This window comes from Hyperolius riggenbachi, chromosome 9, assembly GCF_040937935.1.
Source record: "Hyperolius riggenbachi isolate aHypRig1 chromosome 9, aHypRig1.pri, whole genome shotgun sequence".
In the NCBI taxonomy this organism is placed as follows: Eukaryota; Metazoa; Chordata; class Amphibia; order Anura; family Hyperoliidae; genus Hyperolius; species Hyperolius riggenbachi.
In genome coordinates, this window is record NC_090654.1 from 25,308,697 (window position 1) to 25,335,257 (window position 26,561).

General features: G+C 45.6%; 1 protein-coding gene across 2 annotated transcripts; it reads right to left on the reverse strand.

The window, feature by feature from the left end:
* Nucleotides 1–2,584: 2,584 nt before the first annotated feature.
* On the reverse strand, nucleotides 2,585–21,420 carry BGLAP (bone gamma-carboxyglutamate protein). Of its 2 annotated transcripts, none has more exons than XM_068251431.1 (4): nucleotides 21,337–21,420; nucleotides 10,913–10,957; nucleotides 6,502–6,568; nucleotides 2,585–2,981 (listed from the first exon to the last, which is right to left on the reverse strand). In XM_068251431.1, exons 1-4 carry the CDS (start codon nucleotides 21,359–21,361, stop codon nucleotides 2,849–2,851), a joined length of 270 nt encoding a protein of 89 aa, XP_068107532.1. In that variant the 5' UTR covers nucleotides 21,362–21,420; the 3' UTR covers nucleotides 2,585–2,848. The 2 variants fall into 2 exon arrangements, with proteins under 2 accessions (XP_068107532.1, XP_068107531.1); XM_068251430.1 differs by lacking the exon at nucleotides 21,337–21,420 and adding an exon at nucleotides 13,887–13,979.
* Between the last annotated feature and the right edge of the window lie 5,141 nt (nucleotides 21,421–26,561).

Genomic DNA, 26,561 nt, shown 5'->3' on the forward strand with positions numbered 1-26,561 from the left:
GCAGAGCAATGTTCTGCAGATCTCTAGAGAGGCCAGTAATGGGATAATCTGCAGAATATATACAATATGTATCTGTCAGGAGGTAGATGGGCAGAGCAATGTTCTGCAGATCTCTAGAGAGGCCAGTAATGGGATAATCTGCAGAATATATACAATATGTATCTGTCAGGAGGGGGAGGGGCAGAGCAATGTTCTGCAGATGTCTAGAGAGGCCAGTAATGGGATAATCTGCAGAATATATACAATATGCATCTGTCAGGAGGGGAGGGGCAGAGCAATGTTCTGCAGATCTCTAGAGAGGCCAGTAATGGGATAATCTGCAGAATATATACAATATGCATCTGTCAGGAGGGGGGTGGGGCAGAGCAATGTTCTGCAGATCTCTAGAGAGGCCAGTAATGGGATAATCTGCAGAATATATACAATATGTATCTGTCAGGAGGTAGATGGGCAGAGCAATGTTCTGCAGGTCTCTAGAGAGGCCAGTAATGGGATAATCTGCAGAATATATACAATATGTATCTGTCAGGAGGTAGATGGGCAGAGCAATGTTCTGCAGATCTCTAGAGAGGCCAGTAATGGGATAATCTGCAGAATATATACAATATGTATCTGTCAGGAGGTAGATGGACAGCAATGTTCTGCAGATCTCTAGAGAGGCCAGTAATGGGATCATCTGCAGAATATATACAATATGTATCTGTCAGGAGGGGGGTGGGGAGGGACAGAGCAATGTTCTGCAGATCTCTAGAGAGGCCAGTAATGGGATAATCTGCAGAATATATACAATATGTATCTGTCAGGAGGGGGAGGGGCAGAGCAATGTTCTGCAGATCTCTAGAGAGGCCAGTAATGGGATAATCTGCCCAATATATACAATATGTATCTGTCAGGTGGTAGATGGATATATACAATATGTATCTGTCAGGAGGGAGATGGACAGAGCAATATTTTGCTGATACATTATTATTATTATTATTTAGTATTTATATAGCACCGACATATTACGCAGCGCTGTACAGTGTATATATATATATATCTTGTCACTAACTGTCCCTCAAAGGAGCTCACAATCTAATCCCTACCATTGCCATATGTCTATATTATGTAGTGTAAGTACTGTAGTCTAGGGACAATTTTTTTAGGGGGAGCCAATTGACTTATCTGTATGTTTTTGGAATGTGGGAGGAAACCTGGAGTGCCCGGAGGAAACCCACGCAGACATGGAGAGAACATACAAACTCTTTGCAGATAGTGCCCTGGCTGGGATTCGAACCAGGGACCCAGCACTGCAAGGTGAGAGAGCTAACCACTACGCCACCGTGCTGCCCCGTGCTTTATACATGACTATAAACAAACAAAAGACAGAGAAGCACATGAGTATTAAAAGGAACAGATATTTATTTCAGTCTACAATCATTAACATAACTGTATATAGCACCATTTTTGCAGACAATAACTTGGCAAGCCTGTTAGCCACATCCTTGCTGGGAATTATTACAGTACATTTTTGACATTTTCTTTTTTTGCTTCAGCTCATCATGTAGCTCTCGTGTCGCCCTCGCTGGCATTTTGGATAGAGTGGGCCAGTCCCCAGCACAGAGATAGGTAAAGTGCAAAGAACATACAAGGAGTGGCATGAGGTCTGCTTAATGTACAAACAGGAAAAATCAGATATAAGCAAGACGTGAGGATTTCATAGTCTGTTGTTCTCAAACCACTAGGCTGCTGGGACTTGTAGTTCAGCAATAGCTGGCCTAAAAAGACTAGATAAGCATCTCCATACTAGTTCCTGCTAAATTACTTATGGCCCCAGCTAGGTGCTGCCAACTACGCCAAAACTACCCTCGTCATCTGACGCCCATTAAAGATGGTCATTAATATGCTAGCAATGTTCAGTTAATGCAAATTATATGTAAATTTCATGCATGTTTACACAGCTTGGAGTTGGAACCATCAAAATCATCATCTACTGCATTTGACGAGTCTAATTCCAATTTTTGTATAAAATGAACATAAAATTTGCATTAACTTGAAATTATTCTCATCTCATTGACCATCTCTAGTTCACAAAAAAAAAACCTCATGCTAAAGTTTACCCCCATTAGAACATAGTGTATCCATGCAGAGGCTTTAAAGGTTAGCCAAACTGACATGTGACATTATGAGATAGACATGTGTATGTACAGTGCCTAGCACACAAATAACTAGGCTGTGTTCCTTTTTTTATTTCTCTGCCTGAAAGAGTTAAATATGAGGAATGCAAGTGGCTGACTCAGTCCTGACTCAGACAGGAAGTGACTACAGTGTGACCCTCACTAATAAAAAAAATTCCCCCTTTTTTTTTTACCTCTTTCTTGCTCTCAGACACCATTTCACCATTTTCTGCTAGGAAAGTGTTTTATAGTTGGAATTTCTTATCAGTGAGGGTCACACTGTAGTCCTTCCTGTCTGAGTCAGAACTGAGTCAGCCAATTGCATACCTGATATTTAACTCTTTCAGGCAGAGAAAGAGAAAAAGGAACACAGCATAGGTATTTGTGTGCTAGGCACTGTACATACCCATGTCTATCTCATAATGTCACATGTCAGTTCGGGTATTCTTTAAAGTGCACCTGTTCTTATCAAATTCATCCATGAACGTTAACCACCCCTGGCTCCCGCTGAAGCAGCCCTGACTACATGAGGTAATGACTAGCTACAACATAGACAAAGCTTTATGCGTGTTCGGAGAATGGCTCATCCTGGAAGATCTGCCATGGCCCGCCAGCCCGGTAAGGCGAGAAGAAGGAAGGATGGGGGAGAAGTAAACTGGCGTACAGAAAGTTAGATCAGACGTGGCGGCACTTTAGACTGGGCCGTAGAAGCGTCTGTAGGCCTCCTGGAATCCAATGTGGTCTGCCAGTTCATCACAGCTGGGGTTCAGCTCACACACTTCTCTCTTAGCTTCCAGAGGGGATCGTACGGGGGCTCCAAACACCCTGGCCAGACAGGAAACAGGAAATGAGTTCAACAGGTCACCAAGCTCTTTACTGCCACCTAGTCTAACTTCTACTGTCCGGTAACTGCAGCTACATGCACACAAGAGTTCAATTTCACCCAGTATGATCCTTCCTGATTACTTTAGCTATTCGTTTATTATTAATCAGCGTATAGATTAGCTCCAAACCAGTTAAATCTGGCTCCTTATGCTAGGTACACACCATACAATTTTCTGGCAGATTTACCTGCCAGATCGATTTTTTCCAACACGTCAGATCTGAATTTTCGATCGATTTACCGATTCTTTTTTTAATCGTTTTTTCAATCTTTTTTTGATCGATTTCCATAGAACTGTATGAAAAGCAACCAAAAAAGCGATTACATTTTTTTAAAAAAAAACTATCGGAAAATTGCTCGAAATTCAGATCGGACATGTTGTAAATAATCTATCTGGCAGGTAAATCTGCCAGAAAATTGTATGGTGTGTACCTAGCATTAGTAGCAATGTTCATTTTGGCCCCAGCTCCTCGATATGTAGAGGGGGGTCTTCGGCTTGGTTATTATAAAGCGGAGCACCGGAGATCGTTATTACGAATATAGAGACCAGGAGCCCAATGGTGTGATATCTTAACCCCCTTGGCGGTATGAAAAATACCGCCAGGGGGCAGCGCAGCAGTTTTTTTTTTAATTATTTTTTTTTTAAATCATGTAGCGAGCCCAGGGCTCGCTACATGATAGCCGCTGCTCAGCGGCATCCCCCCAGCCCCGCCGATCGCCTCCGGCGATAGGCGATCAGGAAATCCCGTTCAAAGAACGGGATTTCCTGGAGGGCTTCCCCCGTCGCCATGGCGACGGGGCGGAATGACCATCGGGACGTCATTGGGAGACCCGATCCACCCCTTGGCGCTGCCTGGCACTGATTGGCCAGGCAGCGCAGGGGTCTGGGGGGGGGCCGCGCGCCGCACCGGATAGCGGCGATCGGGCGCGCGGCGGCGATCGGGGTGCTGGCGCAGCTAGCAAAGTGCTAGCTGCGTCCAGCAAAAAAAAAATTATGTAAATCGGCCCAGCAGGGCCTGAGCGGCACCCTCCGGCGGCTTACCCCGTGTCACGGGGTTACCGCCAAGGAGGTTAAGTCGTTTGGAGTGTAAATAAGCTTTTTAACCACTTGATCAGTACAAGTGGTGTTCCCCTTATGGATCAGAGCAATTTTCATCTTTTAGCACTTCTCCCATTCATTCGCCAATAACTTTATCACTACTTATGACACTAAAATGATCTATATCTTAGGGAATTTTTTTGACACAAAATAGGCTTTCTTTGGGTGCTATGTTTTCTTAAGAATTATTTTATACTATATGCATTTTAATGGGAATAATAAGAAAAAAAATGGAAACATTTCACTATATTTCTCAGTTTTCAGCCATCATAGTTTAAAATAAAACAAGCTACTATGGATAAAACCCATACATTTTATTTGCCCGTTACATATTAAAAAATTTGAGTCCCTAAGGTAACTATAGGGGGAGGGGGGTAAGTGGTTAATTAATGGGGGATTTATTTAATTTAATGTATGTAGGTACATTTTTACTATTTGGCCACTAGATGTCCCCCCACTTTATTCATGTGTACTATTCACCTATACCGGGGCACCTATACCAGACTACCTATACCGGGTGTCACCAAAGAGACAAAGAATTCCATATAGCAGAAAAAATATAAATTACTCACTAATGAAAATAGAACAATCTTTATTAATAAACAATTTTTATTAATTTTGGGACATACCCCCTTAGGAACAATTAAATTCAAAAACAGCAAATACAAATTTGAGTATCAATATATTGCAATTGGCAATATGCATAAATATTAGTGGACAAAAGGCAAGTAGATGCAGGAAGAAATAAATAAAACACGACGTGTCCGGAATGTAAAAGTGACAATAGGCAGCGGGATGGATATGAACATTTCAAAGCTCCATCAATAGCCCTAACCCAGAAAACCCAAACTGAACCCCAGTACCTCTTCCTATGAACGTCTTTCCTGCACTATCCATGGCGGCCTGCAGGGGGTATAGTAATTAACGCTGCTGGGACTTGTGCAGGAGCAGGGTGAGCCGTATATCGGCTTTATCCTGCTCCCAAATCTCCCGGCAGCATATTCATAGGTATTCGCCCTGAGGTGTCCGCTGACTGCCGCTGTCCCTCACCAGTTCCGTAACAGCTGTTGCGTCATCAGAGGATAAGTAACGAATGTTGCCACCTGATTAAATACAAATAAACTGTACCGGGGACACCTATACCAGGCTACCTATATTGGGGGAACCTATGCCTGGATACTATACTGGGGGCACCTATACCAGGCTACCTATACTGGGGCACCTATACCAGGCTACCTATATTGGGGGAACCTATGCCTGGATACTATACTGGGGGCACCTATACCAGGCTACCTATACTGGGGCACCTATACCAGGCTACCTATATTGGGGGAACCTATGCCTGGATACTATACTGGGGGCACCTATACCAGGCTACCTATATTGGGCGCACCTATACTTGGCTACCTATACTGAGGGAACCTATACCTGGCTACCTATACTGAGGGAACCTATACCTGGCTACCTATACTAGAAATATTTTTTTTTTAATATCCTGTCTGGCCTGCCTTTCCATTTTCTGTTTTGAAGGGGGGAGGAGAAAGGGGGGCCCAGTGATTTCTGGTTACGCCCCTGAATAGAGGTAGTGGTCTATTACAAAAAGAAACCATGTGGATCAACTACATAGGGTTCTATATCCGGGGTAAATGAATAAGTGTGACCCCCATAAGATGGTTTCTATGAAGTTTGAGGATGCATGCGCAGAAGACCCAGACTGGACCCGACTCAGCGTGTTACCGGGGCTGATCGAGGCTGAACGGCAGACCGCGGGAGGACGGCGAGGGACTCATACGTGTTTATGGTGTAGGAGAAAGCCCCTGGTAAGTATCAAATCTTTACTTTTCCAGGTCTCTGGTACACTTTAAGTCTATCTGTACGACAATAGTCGTCCCGATAGAAGCTCCTAAAGTCTAACTGGATGCGTATCCACATGCAGTGTTACTGCGGTAAGTGTGCACACATGCGCATGAGTGCCCGCCACTCATTCCTGGCGGCATTTACATAGCGGTGATTAGTGAATGGGGAACAAGAGCTTCCTGAGGCAATCACAGTGCCTGGAGAAAATGGACACGACCCCGATCAGGGGCCATGTCCATTTATAATAAAGAAAGTAAAATAAAATCTATATATAAAAAAAAAATGGTAACCCAGGATAATGTTTGCACTGCCATCTAGTGGCAAAAAATTAAAATCACAGTTAGGATATGTTTTTCATTAACAATTAGTAAAATTGAACCCTTCCAAAGGGAAAATGGCTCTTGACGATAAGGGTAAAATAGCCTGTGGGCGGAAGTGGTGCTACATGAATAAACCCCGTAGAGAGCGATGCATGATAATTGTAAGACAGGAAGTTGGGCACTTACTGGTGGCGGACATTGCTACCTCTGTGTCTATTGGCGAAGTTGGCGGAGTCTTGTCTGGAGATGAAAGCTGTCAGAATGAAAAAAGAAGACCGCATTAGGGAGAACTATCCGGAATCATTTCCAGTGCTCAAATACATCTCTTAGCATACAAATAAAGTTCTTTATTTTACAGCAATAGAACTGGCCGAGGTTGGCTAGCTTTGTTTTGAATCTTTATTAGCATACCTCCTAACTTTTTGGGATTAAAAAGAGGGATGCCTTTGAAAGGGAACCTGAAATGAGAGGGATATGGAGGCTGCCATATTTATTTCCTTTAAACAATGCAGATTGCCTGGCTGCTTTGCCGATCCTCTGCCTCGAATACCACAGACCCTGAACAAGCATGCAGCAAATCAGGTGTTTCTGACTGAATTTGCTACATGTTTTTTCAGGTGTGTGACTTAGACACTACTGAGACCAGGAAAACCAGCAGGACAGCCAGGCAACCGGTATTGTTTAAATGTACCAACTTTATCCCATATTACCAGTACATAGTACACTATATTTGGCTCTTGGTGTCTCTATGTTTGTTGAGCTAATCAGCTTAGGCTGTGACATCACTGGGACAGCAATATATACCGTGTTTCAATGAAAATAAGACACTGTCTTTTTGCTCCAAAAGCTGTGCTAGGGCTTATTTTCAGAGGATGTCTTATTTTTGGGGGGAACACTGGTAGTTTTCCTATACAAAATGTATATACTGCATGCTACGCTGAAACACAAGCAGCATGCACAGAGCTTGTGGTTTGCAGATATTGGCACTCACTTACAAGAAATTGATTCTGCTGCTCATGTGAGTAAGGCCCAGTGCACACCGAGCGGTTTTTGGAGCGATCCGCCGGCCGCATCCGCCTCTAAAAACGCTTGTCTAATGTATTGCAATGGGATGGTGCACACCGGCGGTTTGCGGTTTTTGCCAAGCCGCAAACGCGCCTCCTGCTGCGCGTTTGCGGTTTTCGGAAGCGTTTCGTCCTCAATGTAAAGTATAGGAAAAACGCAAACCGCTCTGAAAAACGCTAGTTCAGAGCGGTTTGCCAGGCATTTTTGTTACAGTAGCTGTTCAGTAACAGCTTTTACTGTAACAATATGTGTAATCTGCTACACAAAAACGCACGCAAAACCGCTAGGTATGTTTAGAAAACCTTTCTAAACATACCTAGAATCGCTCTGAAATCAGCTCCCAAAACCGCTAGCGTATTGCGGATCTGCTAGCGGTTTTGGTGTGCACTGGGCCTAAGAGTCTATTTCTTGCAGACAGAGAACTCTGTCAGGCTCCCCAGAGCTATGATAGGATAAGCTGTGTGTGTGTCCTGGGATAAGATGAAGTGCTGCTGATGCTTATCGCGACAGATCAGGAGGGCTGGCTCCAACAAAAACACAAATTGCCTGACACACATATACACAGCCCCGTTTCTATGGGCGTGCGATGCGTGCAATCGCCCGGGGCGCTGGATTGTTGTGGCCGGAGGGGGGCGCTGTGGTGGTGGGAGCGGGCATAATAGTAATAACTCACCTTTCTTCATCTGAATAGCCGATCTCACGCTGCTTCAATGTACTTCCTGTCTCGGCATCTGTCTCAGTAACAGCGCCCCCTGTGATGATGTTCCGCATGTCAACACAGGGGGCGCTGTTACTGAGACAGATGCCGAGACAGGAAGTACATTGAAGCAGTGAGATCGGCTATTCGGCTGAAGATGAAGAAAGGTGAGTTATTACTATTATGCCCCCTCCCACCACCACTGCAGCACCTACCTACCTACCTAATCTATACTGCAGCACCTACCTACCTACCTACCTAATCTATACTGCAGCACCTACCTACCTACTCTATACTGCAGCACCTACCTACCTACTTACTCTATACTGCAGCACCTACCTAATCTATACTGCAGCACCTACCTAATCTATACTGCAGCACCTACCTACCTAATCTATACTGCAGCACCTACCTACCTAATCTATACTGCAGCACCTACCTACCTAATCTATACTGCAGCACCTTATCTACCTACCTACTCTATACTGCAGCACCTACCTACCTACCTACTCTATACTGCAGCACCTACCTAATCTTTACTGCAGCACCTACCTACCTACCTAATCTATACTGCAGCACCTACCTAACCTATACTGCAGCACCTACCTAATCTTTACTGCAGCACCTACCTACCTACCTAATCTATACTGCAGCACCTACCTAACCTATACTGCAACACCTACCTACCTACCTAATCTATACTGCAGCACATACCTACCTACCTAATCTATACTGCAGCACCTACCTACCTAATCTATACTGCAGCACCTTACCTACCTACCTACTCTATACTGCAGCACCTACCTACCTACCTACCTACCTACTCTATACTGCAGCACCTACCTAATCTATACTGCAGCACCTAGCTACCTAATCTATACTGCAGCACCTACCTAACCTATACTGCAGCACCTACCTACCTACCTAATCTATACTGCAGCACCTACCTACCTACCTAATCTATACTGCAGCACCTACCTCATCTATACTGCAGCACCTACCTAATCTATACTGCAGCACCTACCTAACCTATACTGCAGCACCTACCTGCCTACCTAATCTATACTGCAGCACCTACCTACCTAATCTATACTGCAGCACCTTACCTACCTACCTACTGTATACTGCAGCATCTACCTACCTACCTACCTACTCTATACTGCAGCACCTACCTAATCTATACTGCAGCACCTACCTACCTACCTACCTACGCTATACTGCAGCACCTACCTACCTAATCTATACTGCAGCACCTACCTAATCTATACTGCAGCACCTACCTAACCTATACTGCAGTCTGCAGCACCTAACTACCTACCTAATCTATACTGCAGCACCTAACTACCTAATCTATACTGCAGCACCTACCTACCTAATCTATACTGCAGCACCTACCTATCTATCCTATACTGCAGTCACCTACCTATCTATCCTATACTGCAGTCACCTACCTATCTAACCTATACTGGCACCTACTTATTGAAGCTATACTGCAGTCACCTACCTAAGCTATACTGCAGTCACCTACCTATCTATCCTATACTGGCACCTACTTATCTAAGCAATACTGCAGTCACCTACCTAAGCTATACTGCAGGGACCTACCTACCTAACCTATACTGCAAGCACTTACCTATCTAACCTATACTGCAGTCACCTACCTATCTATCCTATACTGGCACCTACTTATCTAAGCTATACTGCAGTCACCTACCTATCTAAGCTACCTATCTATACTGCAGGCACCTACCTACCGAACCTATACTGCAGGCACCTACCTACCGAACCTATACTGCAGGCACCTACCTATCTAACCTATACTGCAGGCACCTACATAGCTAACCTAAACTGTGGGCACCTATACTTGGCTCCATGGCGGGGAGGGGGGGGGCAGGCGAATTTTACACCCTCGCCCTGGGTGAAATTTAGCCTAGAAACTGCCCTGCATATACAGGACTGTAGAACTCACATTATACTGCTGCTCTCCTGTATCCAGGCTTTGTATTGAGTGTGACTTGCTGGTGTCATGTGGGCTGCAGCTAGATAGGGCTTACATTCAGGGGATGTCTTATATTTAAGCATGCTAGGAATTCCTGCTAGGGCTTATTCTCAGGGGATGTCTTACTTTAGGGGAAACACGGTAGCTATAGGAAGTGTTTCTGATGCTGAATGCAGGATAGTTACCGTAAAAGTGGGTATCCTGAATAATTTACAGCATATTACTATATGTCACTACAGGGCCTCTTTCACATAGTTATCAATGTGAAATACAAGAAGAGGGAGTACTTTAGAGAAAACACAAAAAGTACCTATTTTTAGGTAGTGGAAGGGCCGCCTTCTGAACATTCTGCGGGGTGCCAGGTAAAGTTGTGTTATGACCAGGGGCATAACAATAGACCCTGCCAGGGATGCAGCCGCAGGGGGGCCTCAGAAGCCACAGGGGGCCCCAGTCCTGAGAGACTGACAACTAAGGGCAAGGAGAGAAAAACACTTTCTGCTCTCTGCACAACTGTTCTAATGACTGCATCTGTTTAGCCCCTGATAACGAATCATACAAAGTTTTGTAGACAACTTAGAGATTTATAGACAAGTCCCTATTCAGTGTGTAGGGGGAGGGGCCCCATCCAATGTTTTGCATCCAATGTTTTTGTAGGGGGGGGGTGCCAGTGATTTCTAACTATGTCCCTGGTTATGCCCCTGGCTGATTCTGTATGTAAATATATTAATAAGCTGAAAACTGAAATAATCATTAGAGTTTACTCTGTACAACGCCACAGAAGATGATGACGCTATCTTAATCAATAATAATAATATTTGTAGGAGATTTTTACCAACCTTCAGAGCTGCGGGAGTCTGCAGCATTGCTGCGATCGTGATTGTCTGGGAACAAAAAGAAAAACACATAAGAGGATACAAATGTTCTGATTGAAAAAAAGGGGGCTGGGATTCAGGCTAGATTCACAGTGGGACGTTGCGTTTTGATGCCACGTTAAAGTCGCACCGCAAGCTTACAACGCAACGCGCCCAAAAAGTGGCAACGCAGCGTTACCGTCGCATACAGCAGATACAGTAAAAAATACAGGCAATGGAAAGTATGCTTCCAAGTCATTACTGAGCACATGCAAACAGTCTAACGCAGCTAATAACGTGTATAACGCACAGCATGCAGTACTTTTACTTAACGTGCAGCGTTAGACACAAACGCAACGTGTGCACTGTGAACAGGGCATTGATTTTTCATTGCAGTGAGTTATTCTGCGTTAAATGCTGTTTTAACGCGCGACTTTAACGTCCCACTGTGAACTTAGCCTCAAGGTTTGCACCACTACAATCTAATATTACCGTTTTGGCCCGAAAGGAGTGACTTTAATTCATCGCCAGCTTCTTAACTCCTCAGAACACCAGCAGTGGTGCCTCCTCACAATCGCTTCATAAAAATGTCCTCACTTACCTTATCCTTAAAGGACAACTGAAGTAAGAAGCATATGGAGGCTGTCATATTTATTTCCTTTTAAACAATGCCAGTTACCTGCCAGCCCTGCTGGTCTATTTGGCTGCAGTATTGTCTGAATCACACCAGAAACAAGCATGCAGCTAATCTTGTCAGATCTGACAATAATGTCAGAAACACCTGATCTGCTGCTGCATGCTTGTTCAGGGGCTATGGCTAATAGTATTAGATGCAGAGGGTCAGCAGGGCTGCCAGGTAACTGGTATTGCTTAAAAGGAAATAAATATGTCAGCCTCCATATCCCTCTCTGGCTTTGGTTCCCTTTAAGAGACCCTGAACAAGCCTGCAGCAGATCAGAGGTTTCTGACTGAAATGTGACTGGATTAGCTGCAGGTCTGGGAACAGGGCAGTTTCTTGGGCAGTGCGGGCAGGGCGACTGCCCTGGGTGCAGACCGGCAAGTAGAAGAAGGGGGGCGCAGGCAGAAGGTCATAACCGCTAGGGAGCTGGTGACACGTGGTACAGCGAAATGGAAGAAGAAAGAAGATTACCAACGCGATCACCTTCCTTGACTCCTCCCGGGCTGCCTGCGTCAGACATGAAGTCATCATCACGTCACCACCATGTGATGACACCTGATGTCCTGTAGCGGTACTGCAGGCTGTCAGTGGGCGGCACCCATGGAGAAGTCGGCTTTCCGGGCTCTCTATGCCTGTGTGTTTTCCTGGTCCCTGCTTCCTCCTGGATGAGCGGCTGGTCACTAGTAAGTAGGCAGATCTACTTATGACCTGTGGCTGTGTGACTGCTCCTAAAGAGTAAGGGTTACTGAGCAATTTTTACACCCTTGCCCTGGGTGCAATTTAGCCTAGAAACTGCCCTGTCTGGGAACTTAGGGTTGCAGAGATCTCACCACTGGAGTTTCCAAGCGTTAGCACACCTGAGGTGAAAGGGATATAGAGGCTGACCTATCTATTTCCTTTTAAACAAAGCAGATTGCCTGGCTGTCCTGCTCAGCCTCTGCTCCTTTGCTAATTACATCAGATTTATTAAAGTACATGTGAAAGAAAAAAGAGGGTAAAACACTGCACAAGCATTGTCCAGCAAGCAGAGTTAAAGAACACCTGAAGTGAAAAGAATATTAGAGACAGACGTACACACACACACATATACAGGTAGTCCCCGGTTAAGGAACAAGATAGGGACTGTAGGTTTGTTCTTATCCTGAATCTGTTCTTAAGTCGGAACAATGTGCCATCTCTGTCCCCTGTGCCCCTAGTGTCCCCCTCTGTGTCGCCTCTGCCCTCTGTACCTGCTTATACAAGTTTAAAGGCCGTTCTTTCTTTGTTTTTTTGTTTTTTTTATGGATTTTCTCAAAAACTACAAGTCCAATTTGAATTTTTTTTTTACTTGTTCCCATGGAAACACACAATCCATGCTGTTCGTATCAGCGAGTCGTTCTTAAGTGGGGCGTGCGTAAGTTGGGGACTACCTGTATTTATCTCTTGTTGGTGTCCAGATCACTTGAAAAAACACCCAAACTTGTCTTAGTAGGTCCTAAAGGACACCTGAAGTAAGAGGTATACGGAGGCTGCCCTATTTACTTCCTTTTAAACAATACCAGTTGCCTGGCTGTCCTGCTGGTCTATTTGGCTGCAGTAGTGTCTGAATAACACACCAGAAACAAGCGTGCAGCTAATCTTGTCAGATCTGACAATATTGTCAGAAACACCTGATCTGCTGCATGCTTGTTCAGGGGCTATGGCTAAAAGGCAGAGGATCAGCAGGACAGCCAGGCAATTGATATTGTTTAAAAGAAAACTAATATAGTAGCCTCCATATCCCTCTCACTGCAGGTGTTAAGTTTAAGGTACCCATCAGTGCTACAATCTCGATTTTATGATCTTTTTAAATCTATATAGTAGAAGTGTAAACCAAGTGAATATACTTCAGCTAGTCCCTCATATAACATAGAAGTGGTAAGATTGTACAATCAAGATTGTATTATTAATGGGCACTTTTACAATAAATCATTAGAGGGTTTTTAAGTCACAAAACTTTAACAAACACTATTTTAGATGAAGCGACACTTTAAAAGTACCCAGGAAAGAGAAATGCCTGAAAAATCAAGTAGCTTATGTTTAAAGGGAAGCTGAAGTGAGAGCGATATGGAGGCTGCCACATTTATCTCCTTTTATACAATACCAGTTGCCTGGCTGTCTTGCTGATCTCTATGGTTGCAGTAGAGTCTAAATCACACACTTGAGCTTGGTGTCACCCCCTCTGCTGGTGACACCTGGTGCGGCCCGCACCTACCGCACCCCCTAGTGATACCACTGGTAAGCACAGGATGATGTACTCACTTCTACGTCCCATGCACAGGACGACCATCCCCAGCAGGGCGGCGACAATCACCAGCTTCATGGCTCTGGGTCTCGTGTTGTAGCAAGGCACTGATGCTGTCTCTCTTTCTCTCTCTCGGGTCTATGTCTCCTCAGGGTGAAGCATTGCACATATATAGTGAGTCCCCTGGCAGCATCAGTGCCCCCCCTCATAAAGGAGGGAGCAGGCTCCACCCTGATCTGCAGAGCACCCAGCAATTCCACGGACCGTCCGAAGACCGGAAAGCAAAAATGACTTGTGTGTTTTTTTCTCCTAACCGTACATCACCAGAAATAGATGGTGTACCGTGTCCAGGAACGAGTGGTCTGTGGGGAACTGCTGGCAAAGCAGCATGCTTGTCATATTGGGTCAACAAAACAGAACAGAGGACACAGGAATGGATAACCTACCAGCATGGCAGTTTCTAGGCTAAATTGCACACATCTGGAGCCAGGTATAGGCAGCCTGCAGTAAAGGTTAGCCAGGTCTAGGTGCCCCCAGTATAGGTAGCCAGCTATAGGTTCCCCAGTATAGTTGCCCCCAGTATAAGCTAGCCCAGTAGGTGTGTCCAGTATAAGTAGCCAGTATAGTTGCCCCAGTATAGGTTAGCCAGGTAGGTACCTCCAATAGAGGTAGCCAGTATGTTTCTCCCAGTAGAGGTTAGCCAGGTAGGTTCCTCCAGTATAGGTAGGCAGTATAGTTGCCCCCAGTATAGGTTAGCCAGGTAGGTGTCTCCAGTATAGGTAGCCAGTATAGTTGCCCTAGTATAGGTTAGCCAGGTAGGTTCCTCCAGTATAGGTAGGCAGTATAGTTGCCCCCAGTATAGGTTAGCCAGGTAGGTTCCTCCAGTATAGGTAGGCAGTATAGTTGCCCCCAGTATAGGTTAGCCAGGTAGGTGCCTCCAATAGAGGTAGCCAGTATGTTTCCCCCAGTAGAGGTTAGCCAGGTAGGTTCATCCATTATAGGTAGGCAGTATAGTTGCCCCCAGTATAGGTTAGCCAGGTAGGTTCCTCCAGTATAGGTAGGCAGTATAGTTGCCCCCAGTATAGGTTAGCCAGGTAGGTGCCTCCAATAGAGGTAGCCAGTATGTTTCCCCCAGTAGAGGTTAGCCAGGTAGGTTCATCCATTATAGGTAGGCAGTATAGTTTCCCCAGTATAGGTTAGCCAGGTAGGTTCCTCCAGTATAGGTAGGCAGTATAGTTTCCCCCACTACAGGTTAGCCAGGTAGGTGCCTCTAATAGAGGTAGCCAGTATAGTTGCCCCCACTATAGGCTAGCCAGGTAGGTGCCTCCTGTATTGTTGCCCCCAGTATAAGTTAGCCAGGCAGGTGCCTTCAGTACAGGTAGCCAGGCAGCATAGGTGCAGCGACGGGGGAGAGCGGGCATAGCACAGTAACAACTCACCTTCCGGGATCCCCGCAGCCTCTTTCTTCCTCTCTCAGGCGTCCGTTACGTTGGTATCTGCACCCCGTGATGAAATGCGGTTACGTCATCACATTGGGCGCTGTTATCAAAGTGAGGGATGCCTAGGAGAGGAAGAAGAAAGAGGCTGCAGTAGATCCTGAAGGTGCATTGTTACTGTGCTATGCCCGCTCTCCTCCGCCGCTGCGCCTCCTCCTGCTCTGGATAATCCATCGGCTTCTCGGGAAGTGGTGAGCAAGCAAGAATCATAAGTTCGATCTTGTGGCAAAACGATTACTGAAGATTCCCACAAGAAAAGCCCAGTGATTAGCCAAGTGGTCGATTATCGACGAGCAAGCATGGGCAAAAGACAGGGATGGTACAATGCGAACATTTTGTGGGAACTGCAGGAGGGTGTCTCAGGGGCTTAACTAGAAGTCCCCGGGCCCCCCTGCAAGAATTTGAGCGGGTCCTCCCCACCCTGGGGCCCGCTCATGGCCATTTTAGGGGGGCAGGAGGGGTCTCAGCATGAGGGGAGAGCTTGGTAGCACGTCGGTGGGGAGGGGGGATGGTCCCCCCCTCCCTCACCTCGGGCTCTCCCCTCTGCATTCCCCTCCTGTATCTATGTAAGTGTTAGCAGCAGCGGCGGCAGCTGTAATTACCTCCATTCACCACGGAGGTTGCCGATCTGCAAGGGCTTCACATTACTTTCACATTACTTCCTGTTTTAACAGGAAGTAATGTAAAGCCCTTGCAGATCGGCAACCTCCGTGGTGAATGGAGGTAATTATAGCTGCCGCTGCTGACGCTTACATAGAGGCAGGAGGGGAGCGCAGAGGGGTGAGCCCGAGGTGAGGGAGGGGGGGACCGTCCCCCCTTCCCACCGATGTGCTACCAAGCTCTCCCCTCATGCTGCGACCCCTTATGCCCCCCCAAAACGACCATGAGCGGGCCCCGGCAGGGCCCCGGGCCCCCCCGAGGGGCAGGGGCTGCTTCCCCTATTGTTACGCCAGTGGGGTGTCTGCTGAGTGAATCTTTTGTTCCCAGGATGCACAGCAAGGACTGGCAGCCAATGAGAAGAGATCCCACCACAGGCGGATGTAAAGGGCGGGGCTTTTACTCCATCTTGCGTTGTCTGTGTGACAGGAAGTGTATGCTTTAGGGAGAGATAGCTGGAAACGAGGACTTTTGTTTATTCATTTACAGGGTTTATTGTGTGCTGTGCACAACGGTTATAGATTCACATAGGTTAGAACTATCTATGGCTTGAGATCGGATAGTGATGGTGCCAATCGACAACAAATGATCGATTCATCAATAGGGGTGGTTGGAAGTGCCGATTTCTGATTCCACTGAAATTCCCGATTCCAAGGTTATCCGATTTCTGAGGAAAGTCTTTTTTGTCATTTTGTTAATAAAGTTAGTTGATTATACTGTTTAATATTTTTGGGTATTGGACCAATCGGAGAAGGCAGAATTTTATAGCAGTAATCGGGATACCACAGAAATTTTAGGCCGATCACAAAACTCAGAAATACTCAGTAGTATCTGAGTCTATTGATCGGTCTAAAATGACTGCGGTAATCAGATTTTCGCGGAACAATTCTGTATTCACTGATTGGTCCAATGCTTCCGAGTTCTGTGATTGGACTAAAATTTCCGAGCTGCGGTAATGCAGGAATCTGATTTTCGAGACCGATTTCCGATTACCGCTGCAGGAAGCCCATTTCCGACCGGCATTGCGTACATTATTTTTGCGGAATACAAATAAACATCACTATTTATTTTACGATAGCTTCCTTCCAATCACAAATGTATCAATTCTTTGATTAATTCGCGATACTGTTCAGGTGAAAATATGCAGACCCACCGGAAGTTTGACGAAATCCTCCGAATCGGCCTTCTGCGCACAGAGCCGGGACAAGGTCCTCCAGCACCCATGGCTGAGACACCAAAGTGCCCCTCCTCCATCTCTCCCACCCCCGGCCATCACACACTGATTACTATTAGACTAAGAGGCGCCCCAGGGCCCCCAACACCTTAACCTCTAGTTATCTGTCTTGCAGTCACTGCAATGTATTACCTTTTCTCATGTCTCTCTGCTGCAAACACAATAACAGAATGATAGCTTAGTGAGTTGGGCGCCCCCTCCTACACTGTGCCCTGAGGCTGGAGCCTCTCTCACCTCTGCCTCGGCCCAGCCCTGCTTCCCGAATTCTCCCGCAGCCCACTGTTCCGGCGCAGGGTCGCTCTATAAATATTTGTCAAAAGCTTGTGAAACAGGTTTCTTCTGGATACCAGCGGGGGCCACAGACAAACATATCCAGACTTGGCATAAATAATGAAGCCCTCGTGAATGGAGGGAAAAAAGGCTTGCACGAGTGGTTTCGTTCTACAGACCTTACTCACACACGCTGGATACACTTGTCCATGGCTGGGGGTGTAGCCAAAAGATGAAAAGGGTCACTATGCTGGGCTGGTGGTTTTACAAGGATCCAAGAAGCTTCTGGACCATCCAGAGGATTCCAACTACTGAGGTAACTAACTTTTCCTGGTCCCTGTTACAGGTTTGCTTTAAAGGGGTTCTGTGGTGGTCTATAAAAACAAAAAGTGTCACTTACCTGGGGCTTCTAACGGCCCCCTGCAGATATTCTGTCCCGCGCCGTCACTGTGAAGAATCCTCCTTTCCTGCCGCTGGTCACCGTCCAATTATTCATCTAACTAGACGAATGTCATTGCGTCTGCACGGCCGCGTGCGTCCTCGCTCCCGCCTCCAGGAGCTTACTGCGCAGGCGCACTAGTGCAGATCACTAGTGTTCAATGTAGGCTACCTCTGTGGGGGGATTGTGGGGACAGGGTACACCATAGTAAGATCGGGGCACACTTGAACATGTTCACCCCCCTCACCCCTTCCTGGTGGACATGGCTGTTTCCAATCACATAGATCAAGATACAGTGTATATGGAGCAAATGACATATACTGTAGACAGCGTACACAGTTTCACCACTCCCATGTAGTATGAAAGCGGGGTGAGTAACCTCTCATGTACTCTTTCATCAGGACTCTGCATAGGAACAGAGGGAGGGAGGCACTCGGGGAGGGGAGTGAGCGCCTTTCAATCATCAGGCGCCTGTAGGCACGTGCCTACACTGCCTTATGGTAAATCCGGCCCTGCTACATAATCTGGTGGACTGGCAGAGCGCAGGGATTTTGTGATGGACATGAACGCTGCTGTGCACGCCTGGCATAAAGTGTTAAAGGACATCCGAGGTGAAAATAAACAAATGAAATAAACAATTGGGTATCTATCCTCTTTCCCCTAAAAATGACTTTTTTAAGATATTCCACAGTTTTATTTTATATTTAAATCTACTTTTTAAATTTTTACTGTTTTGTTGTTTTTGCTCAATGACACATTCCTTGAAGTATACCAGAGCTAAAATCTATGAACTATTTTTATCTCTTTCCTGCTCTCAGAAACCATTTTCTGCTAGGAAAGTGTTTTAAAGTTGTAATTTCTTATCAGTGAGGGTCACACTGTAGTCTGACCCAGTCCTGACAGGAACTGCCACTTACATACCTGATGTTTAACTCTTTCAGGCAGAGAAAGAAAAAAAGGAACACAGCATAGTTATTTGTGTGCTAGGCACTGTACATACACATGTCTATCTCATTATGTCACATGTCACTTCAGGTATCCTTTAAAGACGTGGACTGGCAGGGCACGGGGATGTCGTGATGGACATAAACACTTCTGTACACGCCTGGCAAGGAGTTAAAGACGTGGACTGGCAGAGCGCAGCGGGGATGTTGCGATGGCGTCATGCCATGTTGGGCAGCCTCTGTGCTATTATCTTCACTCCTCGCCTTCCTCCGTCTGTTACAGGAGATGTTCTTCCGCCAGCGGTCAGACCACAAGAAGGAAGCGGCTCTGGGCGGACTGCGTGACCTGAGGTTACCTGGGTATACAGCCCAGAGCCACGTCTTGCAGCGCCGGCGGCTCGCCATGTGCAGATTCACCAAAACACTGCACAGAAATGTTTGATAATGTCTGCAGTCACTATAACTACGAGCCAATCTGATCTGCGTATTGCATCCAGCATTGGCTGACATTACCATAGATGTGCAGTGTTAAAGGGGTTCTGTGGAGGGTTAAAAAAAACAAAAAAACTGACACTTACCTGGGACTTCTATCGGCCCCCTGCAGCGGTCATGTCCCACGCCGTCCTCTTCCAATGCTCTGTTCCCCACTGCCGGTCCCGGTCTAATTATTCTTCTAATACAACTGCGTGTTCGCTACCGCTCACATCTGCAGGAGCTTACTGCGCAGGCACAGTACAAGGTTTTCTCATATTGCACCTGTGCAGTAAGCTCCCAGAGACGGGAACGGGAGCGCGCAGTATTCATCTTGTTAGACTAATAATTAGTCCGGTGCCGGTGACAGGGAACGGGTGATCGTAGGAGGACAGCGCAGGACATGACAGCTGCAGGGGGCTGATAGAAGCCCCAAGTAAGTGTCAGTTTTTTGTTTTTTAAACCCTCCACAGAACCCCTTTAACAACAGATACACAAAATCTGCTATAGTGGTGGATCAATGTTGCAGCAGAAAATGATTGTTCATCAGGTATCAGCTGAGCAAAATATATTTACTGCTCTTTACTTAGGGCCTCATTTTCACAGGAGGCTGAACTGCTGGCTGACGGCTACGAGCGCTATTACATGCAGCCGAATAGCAGCGCTCAGTAACGCCACGTGTCATGTCTGACATGTGGTGGCAAAAAAAAGGCTCTTGTCACATTTGAGGATGGCAACCACCATGCAGAGCCGGTCTTTGCATGCAGGAACGTGAACCACTGGTTTCAGGCGGCAATTACAGAGCTATTAGATGGCGGCATCTGGCCAATGCACACAGCATGATGCAGAGCAGAAGCAGGGTCCGTAGAAAAAAACAAAACTCTTTCTGCTCTCTCACCATTGTTCTAAGAGACTGCATGTGTACAGCCAGATAAGTTATTAGACTCAAGAAGCCCATACATCAGACGACTTTGGCGGCCGATCATCCAACCAATTAAATTATTATTATCGAATTGGTTGAAAATCAGTGGCGCCAACTGCAGGCCCGACTGATGATGCAACCAATTTCTGGCCGAAATCGTCGATCACGCCTGGTGCAAGATGTCAGGCCGAAGTTGATCGGGTGTGCAGCGGTACGGCAGCTGATTTCGGAACGGGCGACGAAACCCCCGCCGCTGCATCCCAATGGCAGATGCTATGCGGCAGCGGCATGTACAGAGAGCCGCGCAGAGGCTGCTACAAGACAGGTAATGTATAAATGTACACACTACACACTGGTGGGGCACATTTATACATTGGGGCAATGGCAGGGCGAACGCAACGGGTTCAGCCGATTCCCTGAAGATTTTATGCTGAAATCAGACGGGAATCGGCCTGCAGTATATGGGCAGCTTCAGATTCGATTAGAGATAAATTTGTCTGTTTGTCGAAACTGCTCATAATCTTCTGATGAATGGACACCTTCAGGTTGAAAAGTGTTTGACTGTCCCTAAACTGAGCTCTCTGTAGGCAATCCTTATCTAATTGTGTGAAGAGAGGGTGAGCCCTGCCCAGCTGACAGCATGCTGATAACCGAGTGTAAGCGCCCTGCCAGATGCATATATCTTTGGGCATACAGTATAATAGTAAGCAGACCACACTACAATAGGGGGGGGCTGCCTAAACTATTTTAACCTCTTCAGTACCAGCAGCCTCTATCCCAGGCAAGGGCAAACTTGGCCCTCCAGCTGTTACGGAACTACAAGTCCCACAATGCATTGCAGGAGTCTGTCAGCCACAGTCATGACTCATAAAGGCAAATGCATTGTGGGATTTGTAGTTCCGTAACAACTGGAAGGCCAAGTTTGCCCATGCCTGCATATCCCCTTAAAGAGGAACTCCAGCCTAAACAAACATATGGTCATTAAGTTACATTAGTTATGTTAATTAAAATAGATAGGTAATATGATCTCTTACCCACACTGTTCATGATGGCAGCCATCTTTTTGATTGAAAGGAGGTGAAAGGGAGCATGAGCCACAGTTCCAACTGTCCTGTGTCCTGAGCACCTCTCCCAGTTGCTAGGCAACGTGAATAACAACATAGGAAATCCCATCATGCTCTGCACAGCATCAGGGAAGAAAAGCCTGGGTTGTTTTTTTTCTTGATGGGTGGAGCTTAGCTAAAAATGCAGCTAAAAATGAGGCTTTGGTAAGAAAAACAAAGTTCTGATGATGTGAAACTGTTAAAGAAACACCAAGCCTTTTCAGTGCTGCTGAGTAGATTTTTAGTCCTGAGGTTCACTTTAAGGACCGGAGACTGCTGGGACAAAAATCTGGGCCTACCAATGTCACGCTGCACGGACCCGTCGCTCTCGCTGCTCTCCTGTCGCTGAAGCTTTGCCAGATTGGATCATTATGATTAAATTGACTGGATATCGATGCTGAAAATCAAGTCATGAATGGGCACCCTAAGGTTCTGATCAATAATTAAATCTTGCTTGTACAAATAGTCTATGTAGTAGATGAGTAAGCTGAGTGACTACACTTTGAATACATACTTTAGGTAGGTCCTCATATAACATGTGGTAAGATTGTACAATCAAAGATTGTACCATTAGTGGGCACCTTTAATCACATTCACACCGCATTTTTTTTTTTGTTCATTGGATCATGTAAATAGACAAACATTTGCATTCACAGTCTGTAACAATCACTAGTGAGACTTGAATGAAATGTATCCTGTGTCTGCCAATTATGACAGCGGTAGAGGAAAGGGAGAAATGAGGCAAGTGGAACAGGGTGATGTTTGTGAGCAGTTTGGCTGGCAGCGTTGGCTCGAGACAGGTTCTCTACAGCTCCTCTCCTCATTCTAAAATAACCCAGGAAGGGTCAGTGAGGGCTTGCTGGACTGGGGGCTTGTGTCCTGTGCTATACAAACAGTTCTCTACCAATACCCCTGGGACCCCCCACCTCCACCCCTGAGCACAAAAACATACAGCTGTGCCTGAGGCTTAAAGGGAACCTGAACTGAGTACAATTATTTAAAATAAACACATGACCTAGCTGCAAATGAATATTACGTACTTACCTCGCCGGCAGTTCCTCTCAGAAGGTCATCGTTTTCTTCTAAATGCTCGTACCCACCACGCATTTTTTTGGACAATTTTTCTGACAACCAGTCAGTTTGAGCGATGAGTGATCATTCCCGCGATCTCATGACACGGCCTTTGAACCGGATCTATTTGCGCGTGCATGCACCCTATCAGCGCCACTGCTCTTTCAGCGTTCCTGGTGTTCTCGTGATCGCAATATGACGCAGGGAGCGCGGAGAGGGCGGTGCCACTAAGCTACAGCGTATGAATGGTTGACTAGATCCGGTTATAAGGTCACCGACTTCCTCTGGTTCCAACTGCAGATCACTAATCTGAATGATGAATACCCCTAACTGATCCATTGGAAGCCAGGGGCTGGGTGCACATAAGGCACTGCAGAACGAACACAGGTAATCCAGCGCAGGAGACTTGGGCGCACAGGAAGTAACTTCGGCTTCCAGCAATTGTTGGAATTATTTCATTCCCCACCATCCATGGCGGCCTGGAGGAGGAATAGTATTACAGGGCTGGTGCACACCAGAGCGGTTCTGAAGCATTTTTTAAAACGCTTGCAGGGGGAAACCGCTTGGCTAATGAAAGTGAATGGGATGGTGCACACCAGAGCGGCTCATTTTTCCCACAAATGCAAACTCGGGGGCTGCAGCATTTTTTAGGTTTCTGAGGCGTTTCTGCCTCAATGTTAAAGTTTAGTGATGCCTTGGGAGACTTCTCAAACTCACTCCAACCTGAATTATCGCAAATTCTTTCTGTTTTAAGAAAGCAAACTTTTGTTTTTGTTAAAGTTTAGGAAAGTGGAAAACAGCACTGTAAAACACTAGATCAGAGCTGTTTTCCAGGCGTTTTTGTTACAGAAGCTGTTCAGTAACAGCTTAACTGTAACAATATATGTAATCTGTTACACAAAAACGCTCCAAAAACTGCTAGGCATGTTTAGAATTGTCTCTAAAGCCCAATCTACACGATACGATTCTTTATACGATTCGATTACGATTCTATTTACGAGCCGATTAAATCCAACATGTCCGATTGTAATTCGTTTCGATTCAATTCGATTTGCCATTGCAAAACAATGGCAAATCGAATTGAATCGAATTGAAACCCGATCGGACATGTTGGATTTAATCGGATCGTAAATAGAATCGTAATCGAGTTGTACAAAGTATCGGATCGTGTAGAAGGGGCTTAAACATGCCTAGAATCGCTCTGAAATCTGCTTCAAAAATCTCTAGCGTTTTGCAGATCTGCTAGCGGTTTTGGTGTGCACTAGTGTTATCCGGATCATGAACGATTCGGATCTTTGATCCGAATCTATTTTGTGAGTCGAATCATCCGAATCATCAAAATGAGTTATTCGGATCACAAAAGGGGTGGGGCCAGGAGCGACACGCCCCCTCTCAGCAGGCAGCAGGGTCCTGGAAGCAGAGCTGAGATGGATCGCTCTGTTGGATGGGGAGCCAGCCTTGCAGGGACAGGTAGATGGGAGAGAGGGGACATGGGTGCCACTGCCAGATATGTGTAGAGCACACCTACTGGCTATAACGTGCTGCTCATTACAGGCTGTCTGTTCCGTACTTGTGCACAGTGAACACATTGGAAGCTTTTGGCTCAGCTCAGCACAGCTCAGTAACTTTGCAGGCACTGTAATTGCAACGCAATATGATCCTCCTGCACTCTGCTCTAAACAGCTGCACTTTACTTCTGGGAATGCTTTGGGGAATGCTTTCTTTCACTGTGCGGCGTTTGCATTCAAAGTACACAGATGAGCATATAGGTGAAATACATGTAAAGCATATGATTGCAGCATGTGGGTATTGTGTGCAAACAAACATTTCTGCTCTCTGCTGTCCCTCCTCCCTTCTCTGTCCACTCCCTGCCCTCTGTCCATCTTCTCCCCTTCTCTGTGTGTCCACCCCCCTCCCCTTCTCCTGTCCACAGCAGGGAAAGACCTGTCCTGCTATTCATTTCACCCCCGAATGCTTCGGTAGTAAAATGATCCGAGATTCGGATCAAAGATCCGGATCTTTTTAATGATCCGATTCGAATCATCCGGATCATTGAAAAGATCCGAACTTCACATCTCTAGTGTGCACTGGCCTAACACTGAAAATCAAACTTGAGACTCAAACTTTGGCAGTGACAATACTACATGGTAGGGCATACACTCCCCATAAATAGATTCAAAACTGCAAAATCAGTATGCATAATCGTATCAAAAAAAATTTTTTTAAGATTTTTTATACATAAAAAATACATGGGATGGCCACCCTGTCACAACACATCTCACGCTGACCACCTCACCATAGTTTTTAACACAGCCCGGACTTGTGCAGCAGCAGGATCAGCCATATACTGGCTGTCTCCTGCGCCCAAGTCTCCCGCGCCGATTCCTCTTGTACACCTGCAGAAAACCATGTGTTTTCTGCACTGTGCGTTTTGTAATTTTTTTTGCTGCATTTTGTATGTGTTTTTTTTGTGTGCTTTTTTGATGCGTTTCTTGTTGTTTATTATCTGCAATAATCAATGATACAGTAGCATATTTTTTTTTGTGCAAAAAAAGCACATCAAAAACACATGTAAAAATGCATAATGTGCGCTTTACATGCGTTTTTAAATAAACCACGCAGCAAGTTGTGCGTTTTCAAAAACACACAATTTAAAACACACATATATCTGTTTTTGCAATGTTTCCATAGACTTGCATTAGAGGCAAAATCGCTAGCGTTTTCCGCAATGCAAGCCTTTCTGCCTAGTGTGTTCCCTGCCTCAAAGCTCTTACAAGCATAATTCCCTTTAAAGGACAGCGGAAGTGAGAGGGATATGAATAAAATTACTTTTTTTTTTTACAATAATCATTAAATTATTTAGCCAGGGTTTACCCATTGTAAAATCTTTCCTCTCCCTGACTAAAGGTTCGTACACACGTCAGAAAAAAATCGTTTGTACATGAACGAGAATGATCGATTTTTGCATGCACAACCGACGATCATTCATACAAACATAACGGACGATTTCCAACGACGCATGTACACGACCAATATCGTTAGTCGCTTTTGATCCATTCTATTGGATTTTTTGTAACGACCAATGATGAACAACCAAAGTGTGTACAGCTAATTTACCGATAAAGAATGATCATTCGACACAGAACGCATGCGCCGCGTATACAGCCGCGGACTTCTCATCCGTATGCGTGCGTTGAATGAACGAACGTTCTTTTTTTTAATAATTTTTTTTTTATTATTATTTTAAAGTAAAGACACAGTCATTACTACCCACACTCACATAGCTACACGCTCTCATGCATTCACACTGTCCACACAACCACTTAACCGACGATCGTTCCTATCAGTACATTAATTGGTCGGTCTATGTCGTTATACATACATCATTTCCGATGTACATTACCTCACTTCCCATAAAATATCGTTCTTTACATCGTTTATGTGTGTATTCTGCTTGGTCTTTGAACAGTCGTTACTTTATTGTTGTCTATCTTTGATTGTTCGTTTAGAGCGATCGTTCGTTTAAAAATGATCTGATGTGTGTACTTACCTTTACATTCTGAAATGTATCACTGGTGGTGACCTCTTTAGTCCTGGCAGGTGATCTCTGTGGAATGTTTGTTACTGAGAGTTCTAAGCGCAGAGGGAGATACTGCTTGCTTGGCAGCCATTATTTCCCTCAATGCAATGAGGTTCACAAACAGCAAACTGTCAGGGTCATGGTCATGACTTCACACGGTGGGAGGTGTTTCACCCCAATATCAGACATACAGACCTCCCTGATGATCTATTTGAGGAAAGGAATAGATTTCTCATGGGAAAGGGGGTATCAGCTACTGATTGGATGAAGCTCAATCCTGGGTTAGAGTTCCTCTTTAACATGCGCGTTATGCAGTACTGCACTGCATGCACCGCATTATGCCAACAGATTCCACTGCCTTGCATTGCTAATGCGCCGATGTGAATGTACCATTACAATATACTGTAATTGCAGGCTTTAGCAATACAATTGTAATGTCGTGATACAACGCACTGCAATATACTACTGCCAACTTAAAAAGAAACTCCAACCTAGAATTGAACTT

Bases quoted from the DNA above. Each gene is read 5' to 3' on its own strand.
- BGLAP (XM_068251430.1), bottom strand. From the start codon at position 13,947: ATGAAGCTGGTGATTGTCGCCGCCCTGCTGGGGATGGTCGTCCTGTGC. The intron at 10,958-13,886 runs GTGAGTACATCA...TTTTGTTCCCAG, and splicing joins CCTGTGCATGGGACGTAGAA to ACAATCACGATCGCAGCAAT. The intron at 6,569-10,912 runs GTTGGTAAAAAT...TCATTCTGACAG, and splicing joins AGACTCCCGCAGCTCTGAAG to CTTTCATCTCCAGACAAGAC.